Source organism: Zootoca vivipara, chromosome 9 (assembly GCF_963506605.1).
Source record: "Zootoca vivipara chromosome 9, rZooViv1.1, whole genome shotgun sequence".
In the NCBI taxonomy this organism is placed as follows: domain Eukaryota; kingdom Metazoa; phylum Chordata; class Lepidosauria; order Squamata; family Lacertidae; genus Zootoca; species Zootoca vivipara.
This window is the reverse complement of record NC_083284.1, coordinates 72,367,863-72,392,016: the sequence shown is the minus strand read 5'-3', so window position 1 is coordinate 72,392,016 and position 24,154 is coordinate 72,367,863. Positions and strand designations below refer to the sequence as shown.

General features: G+C 42.8%; 1 protein-coding gene across 1 annotated transcript; it reads right to left on the bottom strand.

Moving 5' to 3' along the window:
- Nucleotides 1-517: 517 nt before the first annotated feature.
- TULP3 (TUB like protein 3) lies at nucleotides 518-24,154 on the bottom strand. The gene is made up of 11 exons (XM_035113266.2): nucleotides 23,975-24,154; nucleotides 21,095-21,146; nucleotides 20,571-20,733; nucleotides 14,091-14,267; nucleotides 13,112-13,242; nucleotides 12,532-12,729; nucleotides 9,676-9,788; nucleotides 8,464-8,578; nucleotides 6,043-6,141; nucleotides 5,336-5,507; nucleotides 518-3,671 (listed from the first exon to the last, which is right to left on the bottom strand). The coding sequence occupies exons 1-11, from the start codon at nucleotides 24,016-24,018 to the stop codon at nucleotides 3,538-3,540; spliced, it is 1,398 nt and encodes a 465-aa protein (XP_034969157.2). The 5' UTR covers nucleotides 24,019-24,154; the 3' UTR covers nucleotides 518-3,537.

Genomic DNA, 24,154 nt, shown 5'->3' with positions numbered 1-24,154 from the left:
GCCCTGCGCCGCCCGCCTGACAGGCTTCGCCCGCTCCCCAAGCGCGTCGCCCTTGGGCTCCGGGAGATGGAACTGGAGGGGGAAGGAGGAGAAGGGGTCCCTGGCCGGGGACGGAGGGCGCCCTGGGGTGCAGCGAGGCTCGGAGCGGCGAAGAGGCGGCCGCTGCTTCGAGCCCCTCGTCCCGCGATCGCCGGGCGAGCGAGGCCACGGCGCTCCTGCGAGCGGCTGCTCCGGCCTCCTCTTCCCCGATGCCGGCAGAGGTGTCTCTGCTGAAAGCTGAGCTGGGGATGGTCCCCTGCCAGAACAAGGGCAGCGCGGTTGTGCGCGGCCCGCGAGGATCAGCTTGAAACCAGACCAGACCCTACTTAGCTTTGCAAATGTGCTAGCGTTTTCATCGCTGCATCACAAGCAGGGTTCCTATATGGAATCAGGTGGTCCCTGAGGTATCCTGGACTGATTGTATGCAAGAGGGTCTTTTGAATCAGCTATTAGAACACTGCCCACTAACGGGGCTAAAGATGGGGCTACACAGCCTAAAGCAGCCTCCTGTAAGTCAGGCAGTTGCTAGAAACTGTTAGGAAAATGTTGCTAGAAACTGTTAGGAAGGACGGGAAGGCTTCGGAGGAGGAGGAGGCTTCGAAAACAAGGAGATCACAGGCACAAGTGTCATAGGTGCATGTAGTGTGGAATCAGAGTACAAAACTGTCAGTGCAAAACATTCAAAAGAGACATACTGGCATCACATTTTTAAATATATAAATTATTTTATTGGAATACAAAAAATATAAATATAATCAATACCATACAGTTTTGGATTAGGCATAGTGGAGGCTTCTACAAAACAAATACAGTTCCAAAGCAATATGAGATCCCTTATGTCTTGATGGTCTGCACTGATTTTGCAGAGAAGCATTTATATGTAAAAGCAGGCAGAGGAAAAATGAAAGTGCAGCATATCACTACATTTGCAACAGCAACCAAGGTGTAAATTCCTACGCTTTGCATTGTTCTCCTTGTTCAAACACAAAGGTATTAAAATCCACAGCCAGGTTAAAACCCAAGTCAGCCAATTCCAGCATACGAGATTTTATAGCATTTTCCAAGCAGGCAAATACACAGAATTTGTGTTTAAAATCAGGATTTTAGCCTAATTCCATAGGCAAACTACAGCATGAAATCATAACAGGGTTAAGTCAGAGAAGTCTTGACTGCTAGAAACAGGAGCCAGGTTTGGCCACATGAAGCCAGCCCCATTTTATGTGGTGGTAGGGACAGTCTCTTACTTTAAAGTGCTCCAAAATAAATAGCAGAAACTACATACAGTACCTGTATCACGAATTAGAGGAAGAATTTTGTTTTCTAGTGATGGTATGATAATTCTTCCTATTTCACCCACAGAACTAATTCATGAGGAGGCGAAGTGACTGTTAAAGCCAGTTTAAGTCTGTAGTGTTTGTATTCCAAAGATTCAAATGGCTAAAAACAAGTAGCAAGATCATGTGCCTCTAGACAAAATCTATTTCTGGCACCAGAAAAACATTATTGAGCTGTGGTACAGATAAAGGTGAAAACCTTAAAAAAGTGATGTTCTTTATAAGCTGGCAGTTGGGGAATCAACCAAGGGACCTGCCTTCTAGTCAAACGTCGGAGGAGACGCAACAATCCAGAGTCATCAGCACAGAATGCAGCCAATGCCATCTTGCAGGGTCTTGTGCTTCCAAGGACAAACAAGATGCATAAAGATGGAAACGAGGAGCATGGCCCTGGATCTCTTGGGAAATGGCTCTCTCATCCCTTCCTTCAGTTCCACACAAGTGCACAATGCTATCAGTGGCAACATTTCCTTTTAGGCAATTGCAATTCACCAGCTTTTTCTAAAAGTGATGAGTAATCGCTGACTTAAGGCAAAGTGCAGAATTTACAATTGATAATGATAAATGATTTTTATTCCGCCTATAAGAAAACATTTCAGCAAACCTGCATTGCTTTGAAAGAAGACAACACGGTATTTACTAATACAGGGATTTTAATGGCACACAAACCAGACACAACTGCATTTTAATGAAAAGGTCTCCCTTGGGAGGTTGTGGACTCTCCTTCCTTGGAGGTTTTCAAGCAGAGGTTGGATGGCCAGCTGTCATGGATGCTTTAGCTGATATTCCTGCATTGCAGGGGGTTGGAATAGATGACCCTGGGGTCGCTTCCAACTCTACGATTCTATTAAAGTCCAGAATTGGTAACCAGAAAAGGAAGGAACAGCTTCAGACAGCAGGGGTTATTCAGCTGTCAATGTTCTTTGGAAATACAGGGCATAACACCTGAAGGCAATTTACAGAAGAAATTCTACAAGATGCATAATGAATGCATTGCAGGGGGTTGGACTAGATGACCCTCAGGACCCCTTCCAACTCTACAATTCTATGAACTGTAGTTAAGAAGGTGCTCAGCCCAAGGATCCCTTGAGAGCCAAGATGCAATCAAGGTCCCTTGGGCCAAGAAGCACTAATGCCTTATCTGTTCCAATAATCTGTAGGCAACCATGGAATATAAAGATTTGGCTTAATCTAGCAGAGATAGCAGCTTTCCTTCTGCCTTAGAATATACATGCACTTATTCAGGTTTTAATGTTCATATTCAAGCAAATATGTCCAAAAAGCAAAAAACATCTCACCCAACTGAACATTTAGAATGTAGTTTCATATGAGACAGGGAAGATTGCCTTCAACACAAAAATGCTTTCCTTGCCTACCAACAGGAGTGCTGTGTTTTTAAAATAATTTCTCAAAAACAAACAGATCAATTAATAATGAAAAAAAGAAAGAAGGCTTATCACTGAATGAAACAAGAAAACTGGAAATCCTTATATGGCTCTTGAAACTAGCATGGCATGTCAACCAGTCAATTACTACCAGTAGTATCAGCATGGCATGTCAAGGTTGTCATCTCTTCACTTTTCATGAAAAATTACCTTGTGGAAAGACACTGACAGGTGAATTTTGCCTTATTCAAGCTGATCAATAAACTTCACCTTATTGGAGAACATACCTCTACAATAGGTACTCTTCAGCAGATGCAAAGCGGCAGAGCAACAAATGGAAACCAACCAACTTTACTGGAAAACAGGACTGGCAAATACCAAGAGCAGCAAGACATCTCTTGTTACAGGAGCACAGATGTATCAGTGGCATTAGCATCCAGGACACGAGTAATGTCATGAGGAAAACAGGCAGCAAAGTCATTAATGTGATTCTAACAACAGGAATTCCTAGACACAGTGATGCTCAGCTGCTCTAGGGGGGCAGGGCTCTTTTCTAAAAAGCCTCCCTCTCAGAATTACATTTTCCTTATTCTTCTCTAAGAATGAAGACATCTTCGAAAGGCAGCATTCTATGTAGTCAGCCATCAGGGCTCCATTTTCCTTCTAGGTAAGCACTGTTAGTTTCTGCCCCACACACCCCAGGATTACCAAGTACAATTTTCTTCTCAGATGTTAGCACAGGAAGAAAAACAAGAGGCGGTCTTGTTGCACTACATCTGTCATTCACATGCCAGTTTGCTATCAAAACTGGAGAGTCCAACAGCAAATGCCTGAAGGGCGCACAGGGGGTAGTTAAAGTCCAAAGTGAACACATCTTCTGCCACACGGCCAAATTGCATTACAATGTAGTCAACTAGAGAAAGGGAGAAAGAGAAAGAAATCATAATCTAGATGCATCATATGGAGACAGTAATGAATGGAATCATTACATTTATCCATAGCAATTCCCTGCCTGCTATTTGCCCAATCTGCACATACCAAACCCTGAGGCAGATATTGTTTCTCATAATTGGTGGTTAGGGTTCACACTCCCTTATTTTTAAGACACCATTCCTTTATTTTTAAGCCCAAAAGGAACCTTCTTGTCTCATAGCAGAATGACCCCTTCTCTTCCTGGCCATTACGTCAAAGCTGACAAAACATCTTATCAGGCATCCTGAGGGCTAGATAACGGAGCAGGGCAGGTAGCTGGTACACAAATGACTGATATTGAGTGCTTCAATTTGGTGCAATGCCCATCACCTCATGATGACCTCATGGAGCTGACAATTATCTAGATGAGATCTGGAGAAGACAGGGTGAATCACCCCCAGTGCACCCCTGCAGAAAGCCAGTGCTGCTCAGGTTAGTTAGCCCATATTGGGCTGGCGGCCAGTTGCTAGGCCTCAAGGCCAGAATGGGTGGGCCCTCAGTCAGAAAAGAGGCAGGAAGTAGCCTCACTGTTTTCTTTGCGGACTTGGCAGGGCTGGGGTAAATTGGTGGACAGTATTCCTAGTCCTATTGCCTGGAAGGCAGGAAGACTAGGATCGTCTCAGTCCAATTTCTGATAACCCCAACATGGTACTCCCTTCTTCAGTGAACAAAACTAAATAGAAATCCTAAAATATAAAACATCAAATTAAACCCACTCTACCCTTTTTAAATGGACAGCAACACACTATACCATGGCATTTGAATACTGAAAAGCATTGAAGGTATGTGACTGTTTTACATGTTTTTAAAATAAATAAACTTAATTTTTAATTGTATTGTTTCCCTACCTTTGTATTTGCCACCCTGGGTTCCTTTGTGAGAAAGAGTGGGCTAAATTTAATAAAATACAGGTTGATATAAAAATATATTTTAAAGATTTGTATTGAAAACAACTACAGTGGTACCTCTGGTTACGAACGCTTCAGGTTATGAGCACCGCTAACCCGGAAGTAGCTGCTCCTGGTTGCAAACTTTGCCCCAGGATGCGAACAGAAATCGCGTGCCAGTGGCGCGCATGCAGCGGGAGGCCCCATTAGCGAAAGTGCCCCTCAGGATAACGGTTTCAGCTTAAGAACGGAACTCCTGCACAAATTAAGTTTGTAACCAGAGGTACCAATGTAATATTGGGGCCATCAATATTTCAGCATCTCCCCATTCTATTCAAATGTATTCAAACCAAGCAACAGATGATGGTAACAATGGCTTGCAGCCAATTAAAAGTGCAAGACTTTGATGAAAGGGGTGTTTACGTTGGGTGAGCAACATCTGTTTTGGCATGTAAGACTTCTGGAAGGAAAACATTGGCACAAGAGAAGGGGGCTTAGAGGGGAGGGAGCTGGTGCAGGGATCTACCTATTCAGCATGGCAGTGCTGCTAGCAAAGCATTTTGGAAAGCAACATGTGACTTCTGGGATTTGTCTTCTCTCCATCAAATCCAGCAATCTTTAGTGAAAGATTCTGGATCCATTCTCAGCCCTGAACCTTCTAATGTCCTGGACTGAGACCCTCCAACTTCTGTTGCAGCTATTATGTCATAAGACTTACGGTCATTTTCATGGACAATCTGGAAGTTCTTCACTGAGGCCTGGGTGACTCTCCCATGGAAGTTCAAGACATATGACTGGGTGTCATCATTCCATACTGGAGCTTTGTTGTGCAATTCAATTAGGTTCTCCATGTTTTTATTTTGCCATTTTGACAGCAAACTCTCATGCTCCTGTGCAACAAAATAAGCAAGAAGACAAGATCTCAGGTTTCCTTTTGCATCCCCTTTCCATCAGGCTTGGTCTGCAAAACTGCTGATAGCTCTTCAACTTCACAGTCCTGACTTCTTTTTCCCAAGGCTGTTACCCTTCCACTCCAATTGAGCTTATGTTTAGAAAATCTGAAGATCACTATTGCATCATGTAAACAGAACATATAAGTCATGAACATGCTCTATTGTATACAATACTGTGGCTACCCTCCCTCTTTCAGCTGCAGTGCTCTTCTGCAGATGGGCAACAACACTCAAGATTCCTTAGAGGCTATGACAACCTAGCTGAATATTTTGGATTCAAGAATAAGCTACACACACCCCTCTACTACAATGTCAAAACTCTTAAGGGGAATAGTAGAATTCTCTTAAGTGTCCTGAACTGCATCATCCTCAATTATTCAGAGGCATGCCTATTGACTGCTCCTATCATCACTAAAATCTGAAACTCCCATTTTCCCACTATAGTGTGAATATGATCCAATTAGAAACTTGCATTTCGTGGCCTGATTGGAATCCGTTGGTGATTGAGATTCATTCCTGGAATAATGACTGACATTTTCCTGGGTCCCTTGAATCCGAGCACATTGGTTTCCTGTTGAAAAAAAGAGGTAGAAATTTAAGGACAAAAAGACTGACCCTAAACATACAATTTTTATTGGATTAGAATGATGTCTGACAAATACACTGGCCATGCTTGCTTGGAAAAGGGAAACCAGCTCCCAACATTCCACTTCACTCTAGCATTGCTCAGAAAAAAACAAAGCAGGATGGAGTGATGGAGACGAAGGGGTAGGCTTAGTCCTCACTGCTAACAGTGTCCCCGAGTGCACACCATTATTTTTACCCACATGAGTGAAAACAGCTTGCCTATTTCTATTTCCGAACCAAGATTTAGTGGGTTCACAAAAATGCAGGGAACCTACAGTTGTGGAATTTGTGTTGCCTTGGGGTCAGAAAACCAGCTGTTCTAGTTTAAAGCCAGGATCCTGCCACCATTTTGGCAGGTGAAAGTACTATTTTAACCTTACCCCTTTCCCACTGAAGTATCCAGGCCTAGCAGTGAATCTCAACACAGCAACTAGTCCAAAGGTTTGGTCCAGTTCCTTATACCCCACAGCAAGTAGCTACTGTGTCTCTCCCATTACTCACCTCTGCCTTCTGTGTGATCTTATCTACCTTGTTTTAGTAAATGGACCCGAGAATGGGCTAAATGAGCATTCTTCATCCCATGGATGAGTTAATCGCAGGTGCACAGTCAACTTTGTATCAAAGCTTATTTTAAAAAAATCTTGTGCAGGTCAATTTTGAGGTCCGGGATTTGTGAAGGTAGAAGTTCATATAACTTTCATTAGTGATGATTGAAAAATAGTCCATTTATTCAGAACAGTTGTTAACAATGTAGATTTGGCAAGTTTGGTCCTCTTCCTCCTTTGAAATTTTATATGCTGGAGTCAAAATCTATTGGTGAGTATTAGCTTGGTTTTTAAATTTTATAGCTGCTTTTTATTATAGAAGTGCTGAGCCTGTTAATGTTTAATTTTATTATTTTTTAACAGATTTGTCATATTTTCTTTGATTAGGTCACTGGTGACATTTGTGTTGAAATAGGCTTAGCAAATGTTGAAATATACAGTACTGCATAAATCCTACCAGAGATTTTAAAAAAATCCTTCCAGTAGCACCTTAGAGACCAGCTAAGTTTGTCATAGGTATGAGCTTTCGTGTGCATGCACACTTCTTCAGATACACTGAAACAGAAGTCACCAGACATTTATGTATAGTCAGAAGGTGGGGAGGCGTATTACTCAGAAGGGTGGTGGGAATGGGTGATTGGCTGATAGTAGTAAACCTGTTGATGATTGTTAATAACTGTTAACGACTGCAATTGGTCTTGCAGGGGAAAACAAGCGGTGAGATGGCTAAAGGTTTACCACTCCTATCAGCCAATCACCCATTCCTCAGGAAACCTTGGAAACCTCGGGATCTGACCGGACCTCTGGAAAGGATCCCGTCCGCAACCAAAGGTACCACTATACAGTGGAACCTTGGTTTATGAACACCTTGGTTTATGAATTTTCGGTTTACGAACGCTGTGGACCCATCTGGAACGGATTAATTCACTTTCCATTACTTTCAATGGGAAAGTTCGCTTCAGTTTATGAACACTTCAGTTTATGAACAGACTTCCGGAACCAATTACACCCATGCTTCGGGTTAAGTACGCTTCAGGTTGAGTACTCCCCAGACCCGTCTGGAATGGATTAATCCACTTTCCATTACTTTCAATGAGAAAGTTAGCTTCAGTTTATGAACACTTCAGTTTAAGTACTCCACGGACCGTCTGGAACAGATTAACCCATTTTCCATTACTTTCAATGGGAAAGTTAGCTTCAGTTTATGAACACTTCAGTTTAAGTATTCCACGGACCGTCTGGAACAGAATAATCCACTTTCCATTACTTTCAATGGGAAAGTTCGCTTCAGTTTATGAACGCTTCAGTTTAAGTACTCCACGGACCGTCTGGATTGGATTAATCCACTTTCCATTACTTTCAATGAGAAAGTTAGCTTCAGTTTATGAACACTTCAGTTTAAGTACTCCACGGACCGCCTGGAACAGATTAACCCACTTTCCATTACTTTCAATGAGAAAGTTAGCTTCAGTTTATGAACACTTCAGTTTAAGTACTCCGCGGACCATCTGGAACAGAATAATCCACTTTCCATTACTTTCAATGGGAAAGTTTGCTTCAGTTTATGAACGCTTCAGTTTATGAACAGACTTCCGGAACCAATTGTGTTCATAAACTGAGGTACCACTGTATATGTAAAACCAATAAAAATCATTTATATATATAAAAAAGAAACAGACAATTCTTCTCCCTCACTCTGCCCCCAGTAGTAAGTTACTTACATAACAGATTGCAGCCAGCTCATGCCGGGTGTGGGCTTTTTCCACCAGCCCCTGTGCTTTGATTGGACTAACCCCATGATCGTAAACAGTAAATTTAGTCCCCATAAGATTGGATCTAGGATTAGATAATACAAGTGAGTTGGAAAATTTCCTTTCTCCTTAAAACACATCTGACACTATATCATCCTCTTTACCCAAAGCTTGCCTTAGTTTGCCCAGGAAATGAAAAGACTATGCAAATCCACCACATTTTTCTGGATTCTGAGCTCTTTGGTTTTCAGTGCCCTTCTTCAGCTATATCATAGAACTGTAGAGTTGGAAAGGACTTCAAAGGTCATCTAGTCCAACCTCCTGCAATGCATGAATCTTAACTAAAGCATCCCTGGCCATCCAACCTCTGCTTAAAAACCCCCAAGGAAGGAGAGTCCACAACCTCCTGAGTTGGGCCAGTTCACTGTTTTAACAGCTCTTACCTTCATAAAGTTATTCCTGATGTTTAGTCAGAATCTCCTTTCTTGCATCTTGAAGCCATTGGTTTGGGTCCTAGCCTCCAGACCAGTGGTGTCTGGCCCCCATGGGAATCAGCCAGCACTGGGAGATCTTTTGGCCCTCTGGATGTTGCTGTTGGACTACAACTCCCATCATCCTTGACTACATCTACAGGGCCACGTGCACTTGGGCTCCCAACTTCCAAAGTTCAAGGGTGATGGGATTTATAGCCTGGCAATGACTAAAGGGTTGCACATTACCCAGCCCTGACATACATGAACATACGTAATTGATCCATCCATCCCAGTATTGCCTAAGCACCAGGTTATGATTCTCACTATATTAAGGAATTATGCCACAAAAAGCCATAACAGAGAATGATATTATTATTATATTATTATAACAGAGAAAGTCACACAACAAAGGAAAAGCACACAAGTATCCTTGAGATCGGCCAAGGTGTTTTGTTGTGGAAGCAAGATACAAAACATGTCATAGCAAGCCCCCACTACATCACTGAACATTGGGGAAGAGGCCATAGCTCTCAATGACAAAGCTTTTCGTATGGAAGATTCTAGGTTCAATCCCAGGCATCTCAAGTTCAAACAGATCTTAAGTAGCAAGGATGAAAAAGGCCTGACCTTGGAGAGCTTGTACTAGTTAAAGTAGACACTACGGGGCGAGATGAACACAGTATAAGTCACATCACTTTGAAAGTCTCACCTGAGTTTTCCAATAAAGCTTTCTCCTTCCCTGGACAGATCTGTTGGATCAATTGAAATGAGGTAATTCGATGTTTTGCTCTTTTTCCTTTTTCTCCCCGCAAGAAGGAAGATCTAGACATATAAACATTTTAAAGAAGGTAAGGTGTGAAAGGAGAGAGAATATTTCAAGTAATTATGTATTTTAAAACAATCTCTCTAGAGCACCACTTCTCACATGGTGGGCCATGCCCTGCTTTGAGATGGGCTTGGCAGTCCCCAGCCTCCGTCTACCTACCCACTCCTTCCTTCAGGAAGGTTGGGCATGTCCCCTCATACAAGCTGGCTTTTTCCTCTGTCCTCTTGCCTCTGCAGCTGAAGCAGATGAAGAGAAGGAGGAGGCAGCTGAAGAGGGAGAAGCTGAAATGAGTGGAAGGGGGAAAGGAGACGGAGGACAGCAAGTGGCCAGATTAGACTCATCAAGCATCCTTACCAATCACACAGCCCCCGCCAGCCTCAGCTACTGCTTGCTTCTGTTAGCCCAGCCCTGAGGACATTATGGAGGAGGACAAGCCATGACCCCTTGTCATCTCTTCACTATTGCCTGCTGTTCCTGCAGAATTTGCCATTGCGGAAAATTTGTGCTACGGGGGAACGGAAGTAGACGTTAGCATCTGCTGAATCACATGATTGGTGCCACTGGTGATGGAAATGTTAGTAATACTGACGTTGGGGAACATGCTGTTTCTAGTGGTTCCTGAAGCCAGCAGTTGTTGAAAAACCTTCAGGAGGAATGTTCCAGTGGCGGCTGAGGGAAACGGTGAAGAGGACAGTGAAGAGAAGATAGTGAGGGATAATGGATTGTCCTGCTCCATGCTGGATGTCAGACAGGTTGCAGCTACCCTGTTGATGAAAATCCTCCTTGTTCTTCGGCTCAAGGAACTACACAAGCAAAGGCAGCTAGCTAGGATTTGGACTAGGATTTGGATCAACAAGGGATCTGACAGCAAGGAAGGGCTTCCACATAAAACAGTAGCTTGGGCTCAGGGCCGGCTCTAGGTAGACCCCTGGTGGCGCGGTGTGCCAGGGCGCCGGGCTGGTAGGCAGGGCGTTGTGCGGCAAAGCCGCGCGGAAACCATGCTGCGCCCTGCGAGGGCGGGGGCGCCGGAGCGATCTCCGCCCCTCAGCACCAGGGCGTGCGACCTGCTCGAGACTGCCCTGCTTGGGCTGTCTTCTTTGCTTGGCAGGTTGTAGTGTCAATGTCGATGCAAAGCAGTCAGCAGCTTAAGCCCTTTGGGTTTTGTTTCTAAAAAACGCCACCCACCAACTTCCTGAAGTTGTCAGCAGAATACACTATTCACTGGACTTTAAAAACAAACAAACTGAAACTACCTAAAGAACCAAGCCACAAAGAATGCAGAAGAACTGCGGTGGAATTTCCAGTGTTGTGTTAAAACAAACTGATGCAAGGGGTCCACCATTAGATAGGGTGAGGCAGCTGATCGGGGGTGTCATAGAAGGCAGCATATGATTGGTTTAATTTATTATTCTTGTACCTTTACTGCCAGGGAGAGTGAAACAGGTTCTGTAAAGAACACAGAATCTGGGGATCATAAAACCCACACCACCATTTTGTGATTGGCTCTGTCCCTACCAGCTGCTTTTTTGTAACAGCCCTTTCCAGTGGACCCTGGAGGTACAAAGCCTGAGAGCCCCTGGTTTAATGCAAACCAAATTAATTTAATAAGTTATGAGAGGTGTGCAATGCATGCCAGCAGCAGAACTTTGAAAACTTGTTACTGCTGCTAACTAGAAATCTATTTATTATTTTTTATTGTCACAATAAGTCTGTGTTAGCATTGTTGGTTGCTATTTATTAACAGGGAATTTGTTATTTGTTTCTTGAAGGATATAGTCAACCTCTCTATTAATTTTATGAATGCTAATTTGTCCTGTTGATGGGTGTCATACAAGTAAATGTCCAGTGAAAATCATGCTAACAGACAAGCTTGCTACTGAGATTCTGATAAGTATCTGTCAGATATTGTTGACAAGTATCATGTAATAATAAATAATAATAATAATAATAAGTGATTTATTTATACCCCACCCATCTGGCTGAGTTTCCCCAACCACTCTGGGCGGCTCCCAATCGAGTGTTAAAAACAATACAGCATTAAATATTAAAAACTTCCCTAAACAGGGCTGCCTTCAGGTGTCTTTTAAAAATAGGATAGCTGCTTATTTCCTTGACATCTGATGTTTAGTTGATGAATTTATTTCAACTAGGAAATGAGCTCTCTGGACCTTTCATTTCTTTCAATATGTTTCATGTGTGTTGTGCACTTAAATACAAAGGTGTGTGCTTTTTTGTGATGTTTTATCACTTTTGTTGATCATTTAGATAGCATTTATAAATAGTAGTTGGATGGTTGCCCTAGGACTGCAGAACCAGATGGAGGCACACACTGCCACTAGACAAGGCACTGCGAGCCACTGGGAAGCTGTGCCCTCAGTCTTGCAGGGAGATCATGGGGGATGGAGACCAGCTTGGCCCTATCAGCTGGCTACTGAAGGAGCATTTGCTCCCATGTTTGCTGCCCACCTCCCTCTCATTCCCTTTGCCCCTTTTAAAAATTGTGTCTATTAAATTGGGAGCCTTCATGCAGGGACTCTCTTAACTTTCTAATGCATAAGTGTTGAGAACAATTTAGGTCCTTTGTAAGCATTACATAAAACAAAAAAGTAAAAATATACCATACACTCTGTATGGCTTTAATTCTTATGGGGGCTGTGGGGGGGGGGGAGGTTGAACTTTTTTGGTTTTACAATAGATCCAAATACATTCATTACAACATTATCTGGTTAAATGCAGTACCTTTCTGTTGTCATCCCGCTCTAGGTGCATGTAGTAAGTAGGAAAGAGGCCTCGATCCATTCCCTTCTTATCTCTAGTAATACGACATTTCACGGTAATGCCACGAGGTGCTGGGCGTAGTACAAACTCCTCTAGGTCTCCCACTTCTCCCAGCTCTGCATCTGTCTGAGAAAGTGCCACGCAGGAAGCACCCATTTCCTGTAAGATAAAACAAGGTCAGGTCAGAGTGCTACCACAACACACAAATTTAAGGAGAATAAAGGTATATTGTCCAGTACTGGGCAGTCAACAAGGCACCTTCCGGAATTTATAATGAATTTATAATGGTTTAACATGGGAACAGGAGCAGAGGAGGAAAGTGCAAGACTTGCAATAATAACAACTTCAGGAGTAAACATAAGAGCAATAATGATAATGGCATCCAAGATAAAGTCTCCAGTTAATTTCCCTTTTAAAACATGAGGGTAATGAGTCTGGGAAGACTTCACAGGTTGACTCTGGCAATGATGGTGCTGATGCAGACTCTAGTAGTCACAAGCTTTCTTTTTTACATTTTTCACTGGGAGAATAGACTGCATACCGTAGCAGACTTCTGGCTGTTTGCAGAAGCAGGCCTCTGAGATTCTAAACAGGGCGAGTGAGATCCTGACTGTTCCTTGGTTTCATCTTCCTCGGTGTCTTCCTCATCAAAATTCATACTGCCAGAGATACCTATCAAAATGCCAGAACAAGCAGGTTATTTTATGTTAATGTAGAAGGAACCATATAGCAGATATCTCTCCCACTATTGTCCCTAAATTTAAATTGCAATAGGTTCTTATATAAAATAGCAGCATGACTAATCTGACAATAAAAAATATTACATTATGAGGCAAACAAACCCACTTACTACCAATCTTTTCCATAATGAGAAAGTAAAATAAGTGGGAGAAAGTGGAAAAGTGGGCTGGGGAGCTTTTTAGAATAAATTTTCAGAATTTGAATACAAAATGGGAACTACTCTGCTGGAGCCATAAATTGAAAGTAAATACAGTAGTCACACATTCATCTTCTCCTTGCCTAACACTCTTAACACACTTTCATTGTCCATAAATTGTTTAACCCTTCCAATTTCCATCATGGTTCATGCAATTTTTTAAGGAAGTTTTTGTAATTTTGGAAGTTAGGGTATGGAAGGAACCTAAGCATGCAGCAGTGATAGGCATCAGCAGCAGAAGAGCAGCCTGAAGGAGATGCTGTGGGGAGAGAAGCAACCGATCATTGCATGGCTGTTCCTTACATTTTAAGTACCTATTGCATTTTGTGTGTAATTTAAAAAACCTTTTGCCTTGCTCCTTAAAATATCTTAGATGTGCATGGAGTTATGAATTTGCTTGATACAATATAATTATTTGTTTTTATTTATTAAATTTGTACACCAATCTTCATCCAAAGATCACAGGGTGCTTCACAACATAAATACTGAACTAAACTCTCACCTCTCTGGAAAAAAAAGTCATTTGTGCTAAGCCATACCTTGGGCTTAGTGTTCATGAACCAGCTCTTGATTAATTTCTTACCTCGTTTCTGCAGAATGTCTTGCAGATTCACATTGGAAGCTTTATCTATTGTACTTCCCTCAGTCTTTTTTGGCTCACTGTCATCTTCTGTTGAGGATGATCCAAGTGAAATTATCTGGAGTTTAGCCCCCAACTCCTGAATCCCTGGTTTCAGGAAGATAGCTGGACCATCAAAGCCTACAAACCAGGGTGAAATGCATTGTTCAAGCATGTGGTGTAGTCATTTTCTAATTACACAAGTAGACTAGATGTCATTATGGAAGCCTACTGGATTATTCTAGATGCAAGCAAGAAAAAACAGGATGGATAACCAACATTGTGGTTTGCCAAGTGGTCATTTGTTTAGTCACATCTATGGAGTTCTGCAGCTAAATTCAGAATTTTTCCAGAGGACAGCAAGAGTTTGGTTGGGCAGCCCATGCCCACAGGGCACACTCAAGAGGATGTGGCTCCTATCTTGCCAACCACTTCTGAAGGACAGCAGCAAGAGGAAGCAGCAGTAGAGCAAGAGCAGGATGACAGGACCTGCAGCGGGCAAGGAGGGTGGGTTGAGCAACTGGACGCATTATCACTTTAAAGAACCACAGTGATCTGTAAGCAACCTTGTGTGTATGTGTGGCCTCTGCACAACCCTACATAGGGGTGGAATGACAGGCTGACTAACCAGGCAAGTGAGAAAGGTACTTCAGAAAGCCACAGAGCTCATTGCAACCTGTCTGAAACAGGTCTCCACCTATGCTTAAACATCAACCCTGTAGTGCTGAGGGCTGCAATCAGACAGTGATGCCACAAGAGTTGTGCCCAGAGAATCCCCTGAAAAAAGCTGTGGAAAACATGAATTCCCTTGAGCATGTGCGCACAACCAAAGGAACTAGGAGTTGAGTCAGTTTAGAGTAGAGCTCATGGTTGATGAAATCTAGGAGGGAAGGATCTGGAGGGAGACTGGAAGCCAATTCCTAGGACCTTCATAACAGAGAAATAGCCATGATTTTTTTCTTACAGCTTGCAGTCCTGCCCACATAGAAGGCAAGGGTTTGCCAGATATCCAAAGACATCTCCAACAGCAGTTCAACTGTAGCACAGAAAGTTCACTAGTCCTTCTTACAGGGGTGATGGCAATAAGGAAAGCTACCTTGTAAGTTGGCAAGTAGGAGCTGAGTCATTAAGAGAGCAAGGCCTCCCAACAGGCTTCAAATTTTCAGGGGATCAGAAAGAAACGGGGTGTTAAAAAATGCTTCAAAAAACATCTCACCAACCAGCAGTGCCTGTTCCTGGAGGTTGCCAAACATTGTGTATCCCAAGGGTGGAGCATGCCACAGACCACCCAGAGGGAAGGTACCCACTTGTGAGAACAAGCAACTGGGCAATAACGTCTGCCACAGAATTGATGCTAGCAAGATGCACCACCATCAGAACTATGCATCTGAGCATGCACCCATTTCACAAATGCAGTGTGAGGGCTGCAAGGTCTTCAACCTTGTATATAGATGAAGACAAAGGGTAGCCATATTGTTGGTGAACACATGAACAGCCTGACCATGAAAGAGAACTTAGAATGCTTGAACGTCTTCAATGACATTGAGCAGATGAGCTTAACATGAGTCAATAGTGTGATGCAGCAACAAAAAGAGCTAATTCAATTGTAGGTTGCATCAAAAGAAGTATAGTGTCCTGATGAAGGGCAGCAATAGTCTAGCCCTATTCTGCCTTGGTCAGACCACACCTAGAGAACTGTGTCTAGTTCTGGGCACCAGCATCTAAGAAGAATATTGACAAGCTGGAACATGTGCAGAGGCAGGCGACCAAGATGAACGGTTGAAGAAGCAGGGTATATGTAGTCTGTAAAACAGGAGACTGAGAGGAGATATGTTAGCCATCTTCAAATATCTCAAGGCCTGTCACATGAAAGAGAGATAAAGCTTGCTTTCTCTTGCTCCGGAGGGTAGGACCCAAACCAATGGATTCATGTTACAAGAAGGGAGATTCCGACTAAACATTAGGAAGAACTTTCTGACAGTAAGAACTCTTCAATAGACTATCTTGGAAGGTGGTGGACTATACTAGAGGTTTTAAAAATATATATATAAATTTTATTCAATTTTCCATTTTTTACAATATTACATCATAACAATTATTATTATTCACAATTTCAAAATTTCCTCATTCCCCCTGGACTTCCCTCAACCTCCTTCTCTGGTTTATTTCACAGTAATTTTATTTCACTGGAAAAATTTTAAGAGAGCTTGGATCGCCATTTGCCAGGGATTCTTTAGCTGTGATTCCTGCATTATGGAGGATTGCAGTAGATGACTTTTGGGGGGGTCCCTTCCAACTTTACAATTATGTGATTCTAAGCCTGTTGCCTCAAACAGGTTTCAGAAGTGTTGTTCTATTCATGGTTGTTGTTTTTTTAAAAAAATGTAAATTTATTTTAAGAGGATATTGCCTATTCTGTTACCTTTACACTGAGCTATTTGTCTCTCTTCAAAAATCATGCACATTGATAAAACCATCAAATTTGAGATATACGTGGAAAGGCAGTTGCAATGAAAATCTAACACAGTCACATTTTACTTGAAAAGTGGAAGTAAACTTCCAGTAACTGTGGGGGGTGGCATAAAAAAAGGAAAAGTCAAGTGGGTCAAATCTCTCTGGGAAACACTTCCGCTTGAGGTGCGACGGAGGATGGCCAAACATTCCATCGCTCCGACTATCAAGGGCTAATTAGAGGCTGTTATGGGAGTAAAGCAGCTTCACAAATTCTTCCCGGAGGGAAGATGCAGTCTCATCCACAGATGTCCACTCAACCCACTCCCAAATTCAGAAGGAAGGAGGGGCTGCGGGGCACTGGATGGAAAGCACCCGAGATGGCCGCACTCGTGGACGCTATCCCTGCAACGCATCAAGTTCCATTACTTAAGTTCAATAATTAGATTTAAGTGTTGGACATGCTTCAGATGAGGAGGGAGAATTTAATCTGCTAAACAGCCCAGCCACTGACGAAGGCAGTTGAGGAAAGATTACTGGAACATCAAAGACAGACTGGTATGTGAACGGAACCGATGGTGGGGCAATACTTTTTTTATTTTATTGTTGTTGTTTAGTCGTTTCCGACTCTTTGTGACCCCATGGACCATAGCACGCCAGGCACTCCTGTCTTGCACTGCCTCCCGCAGTTTGGTCAAACTCATGTTCATAGCTTTGAGAACACTGTCCAACCATCTTGTCCTCTGTCGTCCCCTTCTCCTAGTGCCTTCAATCTTTCCCAACATCAGGGTCTTTTCCAAGGATTCTTCTCTTCTCATGAGGTGGCCAAAGTATTGGAGCCTCAGCTTCAAGATCTGTCCTTCCAGTGAGCACTCAGGGCTGATTTCCTTCAGAATGGATAGGTTTGATCTTCTTGCAGTCCATGGGACTCTCAAGAGTCTCCTCCAGCACCATAATTCAAAAGCATCAATTCTTCGGCGATCAGCCTTCTTTATGGTCCAGCTCTCACTTCCATACATCACTACTGGGAAAACCATAGCTTTAACTATACGGACCTTTGTCGGCAAGGTGATGTCTCTGCTTTTTAAGATGCTGTCTAGGTTTGTCATTGCTTTTCTCCCAAGAAGCAGGCGTCTTTTAATTTTGTGACTGCTGTCACCATCTGCAGTGATCAAGGAGCCCAAGAAAGTAAAATCTCTCACTGCCTCCATTTCTCACTGCCTCCATTTATTTTATTACCATGCCTTAATATTTACCTAACAAAATCCCATCAGAAGATCCATTTTAATATCTATAGCAATTGAGGACGAAAAGTATATACTGTGTGGAAATGAAAATACAACATAATTAAAACTTTGATTTGCGGCTCGCTTGGAATAGGGATCAAAGGCTCCTCTATTTCGCTAACAACAGACAGATACAGATCTCTCTTAATTGCTGGAGTTGGGATAAAAATTCCTGGATGGATTCCCAGAAATCATATTTTATTAACAATGACGCAGCTGAAATTGGAAATTTGCCATCTTGGAAACCAACCGAGTTGCAAAAGTGAAAGTTATAGGGGGGGAAGACCCTTAATATGCTTTAATATTTGTACCTCCAGTCTAATGTGGTAAATCCCCCCCTGGAAAAACTACATTGATGCAACAGGTTTGGAAAATTATTGAGCAGACGCCTAGATTCATCGGTGCGAAGATGGCATTAGACGGCAGGAGCGTCTGCTTGTTGTGAAAAGACCGTTAGAATGATTTGGCAGAATACCAGCGTTGTAAACTAATTGGGGAACGAAAGATATAAAATCCACACAGAAGCATATTATTGTTTGTCTTAACTCGCTTGTGGGGAAAACTCAGAGGCTGTGAAAGAAGGATGACAACAGAAAGAGAAATAAGAACTATTGGAAGATATGAAATGCAGTTTGATTACAATGTGGATTAGAGCCCTCCAAAGTTTCAAAGCATGGGGAGTCCTCCCAAAAGTATGATTTGGCAGAATATTTGGACTATTTGATATGAATATGTATAATGTGGAATATTTGGTGTGATTTGATTGGATTGTTAAAATGGAAAATTTAATAAAAAATGATTTTTTTAAAATCTCTCTGGGAAACTTGGAGGTTATTCAAAAGCACACAAAGGTTCCTCAGTTAGATTTACTATATACTATCACCCCATAATGTTCTCTGGGCTTGCACTCAAGAGTATTGCAGTTTTATATGATTGTTTTTACACTGCACTGTTTTGCTCTAAGATTCTTGTGCACTGTAAGCTTTTTTATTTTTGGTCTATTGACTGTACTAAATTGATTAATACACTCTTTGTTTCCCCTAGTCCAGATGGCCACTTGGCTCTACCACCATGGTGACAAAAGAATACAATGACAAATGTTTTAAGTCCCTTCAGCTTCACTGAATCCTGCCCACCAACAACATAAATATTTCTTACTTGCCATGCTTTTCAGAGGTTACTGTATCCTATCATACCTTCCCTGTTGGAGCACTGGAATCTCCAAAAGGAAACCATGTTGTTAGAATGCAAAATCACCTAAAGTTACTGCAACTGATCTTGTCCAGATAGTCCTCTAAAAAACAGAACTCAAGCTATCCAAAGTACACAGTCATTAACATTTGTGAACCAATGACTTCTCAAGCAATGACTGGTTAAGAGCAATCCATATGCTGTGTTATAGAAATATAATCTACCGATATATTTACTAGCCTCGGCCCAATATACCTGAAGGAGCATCTCCACTCCCATCGTTCAGCCTGGACACTGAGGTCCAGCTCCGAGGGTCTTCTGGCAGTTCCCTAACTGCAAGAAATGAGGTTACAGGGAACCAGACAGAGGGCCTTCTAGGTGGTGGTGCCCGCCCTGTGGAACACCCTCCCATCAGATGTCAAGGAGATAAATAACTATACATCTGAAGGCAGCCCTGTTTAGGGAAGTTTTTAATGTTTTAAATTTTATTCTGTTTAATATTCTGTTGGGAGCCACCCAGAGTGGCTGGGGAAACCCAGCCAGATGGGTGGGGTACAAATACATTATTAATTAATTAATTAATTAATTAATATTATTATTATTCCCCTCCCTAAATATCACCTTGCCCTACAGTGTAGATAACTTGCCTACATATGTCTCTTACCTGACTACACTCATAATCATGTGTCCAGTGTGATGTCCATGACGCACACTGGTACGATCTACTATATGTTCCTCTACCCCCTTCTGTTGTCTTGTCTGTCAACAGAGAAGCATTATCTATAGCATATAAGTAGTAAGGGGAAGAAGAATCATTCATCAACTGTTATCACATTTGTATACTTTGATTACAAAAATTATTGATTCTACATTTAATTATTCTATGGAAAACATGGACACAACAGCACATAATGGCTGGTGTTTGTATAACTTAATTTCAGCCATACTGTTTGAAGTAAATAATAATAATGACACAGAACACTAATGATGATGCACCATTTTGAATGCTTTTAAAACAGAATACAGTGGTACCTTGGTTTAAGAACAGCTTAGTTTATGAACAACTTGAATTAAGAACGCTGCAAACCCGGAAGTAGGTATTTTGGTTTGTGAACTTTGCCTTGGAATAGGAACATGTTCCGCTTCCTGTTGAGTGTGTTCCATTTGTAAATTGAGTCCCCCCACTGCTATGAAAGCACGCCTTGGTTTAAGAACGGACTTCCGGAACGGATTAAGTTCGTAAACCAAGGTACCACTGTATACAATTGGAATTCCTCACATAACACCTGCTGTAAACTCCAGGGACAGTTGCATTTTGTGAAGCAGCTTAGTTTGTTTCAACATGTCTGTCATGACAAATAGTTAGCTATACATTTTGCTACAGTATTGACAAGCACATCTGTGAATACAGTACTTAATACTTTAGAGTACCAGATTCTCATGAATTTGATAGTGCTTATCTCAAGGGATTACAGAAAGTAAAAGAACGTTTAATAATTACAAAGACTTCACTCACCATGGAGGTGAACATCACTGCAAACAGGCACATGGGGTCCTACTAAAGGGCTCTGCTCCTCGCACCCTTTGAGCTTCACCTTAGGCAACTTTGCTTCTGGATTTGGCTGCACCATCAAGGGTTCAAGACGCTTCTTCCTCTGTTTCTTTTCCAGAAGAGCTCTCTGTCAAGGAATACACTCATTTATTAACCTCAACAATAGATCTTAGGAATTCCTGCAATATTATATGTAATGCCCAATGCGGTACTTTAAAGTACTTTTGACTAATCATGCAAGTTTAAACAAACAATTTCAACTGGGGCTATAAATTATTTAATTTACAAACAGCCATATAATAAAGTCTTTTGACTTTAAACAAACATTTTTACTCTATCTTACCCTGCTCAAATTGTCTGAATTTACAAAAATAAAAAACATGGTGTAACTAGATGAGCTTCTTGCAAGATCCAAATTCATGAGATAATCAATTACTCATTTTCACTACTACAATACCTGTCAGGCACTGCCTTGTGGTATTGATTACCTGGTTCTCCAGTTTCAGCTGACGTAGTTTCAAAGCTTCATCCTCAAAGCCACTGAGAAAGATGAGAAATGAAGTATTAGCATTTCTGTTAAATATAACTCTCATCATGCAGTAATGTGGTTGTAACAAATAGTTCAGGAAAGTGAGTCAAAATCTGTAAACTTATGTAGCATATATATCAGATTTTTGACTAATTATATTTCCACGTCCACCCTTCACCAGGGTTTGAGCACCAGCAGTAAAAATAAAATACAGTAATTAGTCTGAAAACCTCAACAGTATTAGATCAAATTTCATCTTAGCCATGACCTTACTTAAGCCACTTTCCTTCTGCTCACCCAACCCCACATTCAATATGGAGATGACACTAACCTACCCTATAAGATTGCAAAGCATGTGCTTAAAAATGATAAGAATTATTCTTATTCTTTTCATGTTTCTCCAGAAACAAGCACAAACATACTAATGCAAGTGTAGGATGAATAACCCAAGTTTTTGTTCTAGTATCTAAGACCTAATGTTTTCACCATTATGCACAACTTTTGAAACTCTTTCACTTAACTCTTTTAAATAACACATAGGACAATACAAACAGGATACAGCAATACCATACTTGCATGGCAAATAAATATACTACAGCCAAATAATACTATCTCTGGTGAGTTGCTTAAATTCTAGAACCGAGTGTTTTGATGCAACCAAAAGAGGTTGCATCAAATTACCACCTGTGTTTACATAATAAAGCATCCAAATTATATCAAATTTACTGCTTTCAGCAAACCCCCCATAGCACTCAGTTTCTGTCAACGTAAAGCAGTGCCCCCAAACCCTAAGTCAGAGAGCTGCCCCAGGAAAATACAGTGGTCAATGGTTTAAAAAGCCACAGGAAAACATGCAGAATGAGTAGGGCAGGCATCCCCAAACTTCAGCCCTCCAGATGTTTTGGACTACAATTCCCATCATCCCTGACCACTGGTCCTGTTAGCTAGGGATCATGGGAATTGTAGGCCAAAACATCTGGAGGGCCGAAGTTTGGGGATGCCTGGAGTAGGGTCGCACTCCCTCATCCCATTCCCAACAAATGTTTCAGTGCCATGACCACACCTGAAGACAGACTGAAACTTCTCTAATCACTTTCCTATAAGCATGCCTGCAGCCTGCATGCCACCAGCCTTGTCAGAACCTTTCACAAGAAATTTATATTTGCAACTTGGTAACAGTTGTTCAGCACTTTTGGGTCTAGGGAGGGCTGCTTGAGAAGGCATATCCCTGCCTCCTTCAAGGCAAGTGGTACCTCCCCCCACTCTTCCACAACGATCCATCCAGTCATTCCCTCTCAGCTAGTTCCAAAGTGGGGCAGTGGTCCAGTGAGCAAGCAATCAGCCAAACTCCTCCAAGCAGCTTATGCACACCCTGAGGCCATAACAACTGGAACAGATCCATTACAGCTGCACTAGAAATTGCTCTGGGCATCTCATTATTAGAACAAGTCTAACTGTGGCCTCTAAATTCTGTCTGATCTGTGGGATTCTAGCTTTGAAATGCCTGGCAAAACTGTCACAGCATGCCTTTGAGAGTGCAAAAGCCCATTCACTACAGAAAACAGCATTGCAGCATAGCTACGAGAGGAACCAATGGTGACGGAGAAATAAGCTATCACCACATGTATGGGAGAAAATGAGCCAAAAAGAGGAACACTGTTAGGTCAATGGTTAAAGCTGCTCCCAGGCAGCAACAACCAAAAAGAATCTAGCCTGATCCCACATTTATATTTCTATCCTGAATTCTGGTGTTTGGTCCCGTCCAGGCACAGCAGAATGTTGGGAACTGGGATTATACAAAGAGAAAATTAGGGACAGGGACAGGCTACCCATGAGGCAAAGTGAGGTGACTGCCTCAGGCAGCAAGACTTCAGGACAGCAGATCCCAATGTAGATCTTTATTCCTTCGTGTTCCTAATGTAAATTAGGAGGGGAGCACCATTTTGTGTTTTGCCTCAAATGCCAAAATGTGTTGGGCCAGCCCTGATTAGGGCTACAAGCAAGGGCTTGTTTTACACATGGGTGTAGCCAGGAGGCTGCAGGGGGGCAGTTGCCCCCCTAAATCAAGTAAATAGATAAAAATACTTAACTGACCAAATGTGTCACAAATAACTGGGTTCTGGCCCCCAAGATAATGCCTGCCCCCCTTAAAATTAATCCTAGCTACCCCCATATCTCCACCCTCGGTTTAAGTGGGGCTATGACCCCTGCTTGCGCCTCCCCTAACTCCCCCTCGTCCTTGCGCCCTTCCTTCTCTTGCCGCACATTTCCCACTCCCTGAACCTGGAAATTCCCCGTGCAATTGATGCAGTTCCCCTGTTCGGATTTTCAAAGCACGGGGAATCTCCGGGTTTCGCGGGGAGAAAGCCGCTGAAAGAAGGGTTAATCGGAGGCAGCGCGGAGGGGTGGGCAGTTGGGCCGCTTTCCGCGCCGGGTCCGGACGCTTTTAACTTCCCGAGGGACCAGTTGCGCGCTGAGAGTTAGTGGCCCACGTTTTCATTTTCGAGGCTTACTTACTTTCGCCGTTACGAGAGGCTGAAAAATAAAATAACGCCTCGTGATGTTTACGTACCCTCCCAAAATCCTTATGGGGAACAACCACCCCATCCATTCAGAGACTTCCCCTTAAATCGAACAAATAGGTGCAACAGCCAAAAAGCGGCAGGGACGCAGTCAGGGCGGGCGGGCGGCCCTGAAGCAGTCGGGGAGTCAAGCCCGACCCAGGGGGATGGGGGGAGGGGCGGGAAGCGAGCCCGATGCCGACGCCTGAGCCGGCCGCCTTCCCTCGGGGATACGTGGCGAGGAGGGCGGAGGGTGGCAGCAAGGGCGGCCGCCTTACCTGGCCCCTGCGCTGGGGCAAATCAGCCCGCTGCCGCTCGCCATCCTGTCATCACCATGGGAACCCCAAGAGGTGAGGCCGCCGCCGCTCCCCAGCAACCGCCCTCCTTCTTCCTTAGCAACCCAGCGCGGCACTGAAACTTCGCGCCATTGGAAGAGGACCCCGAGTACCGCGCGCTAT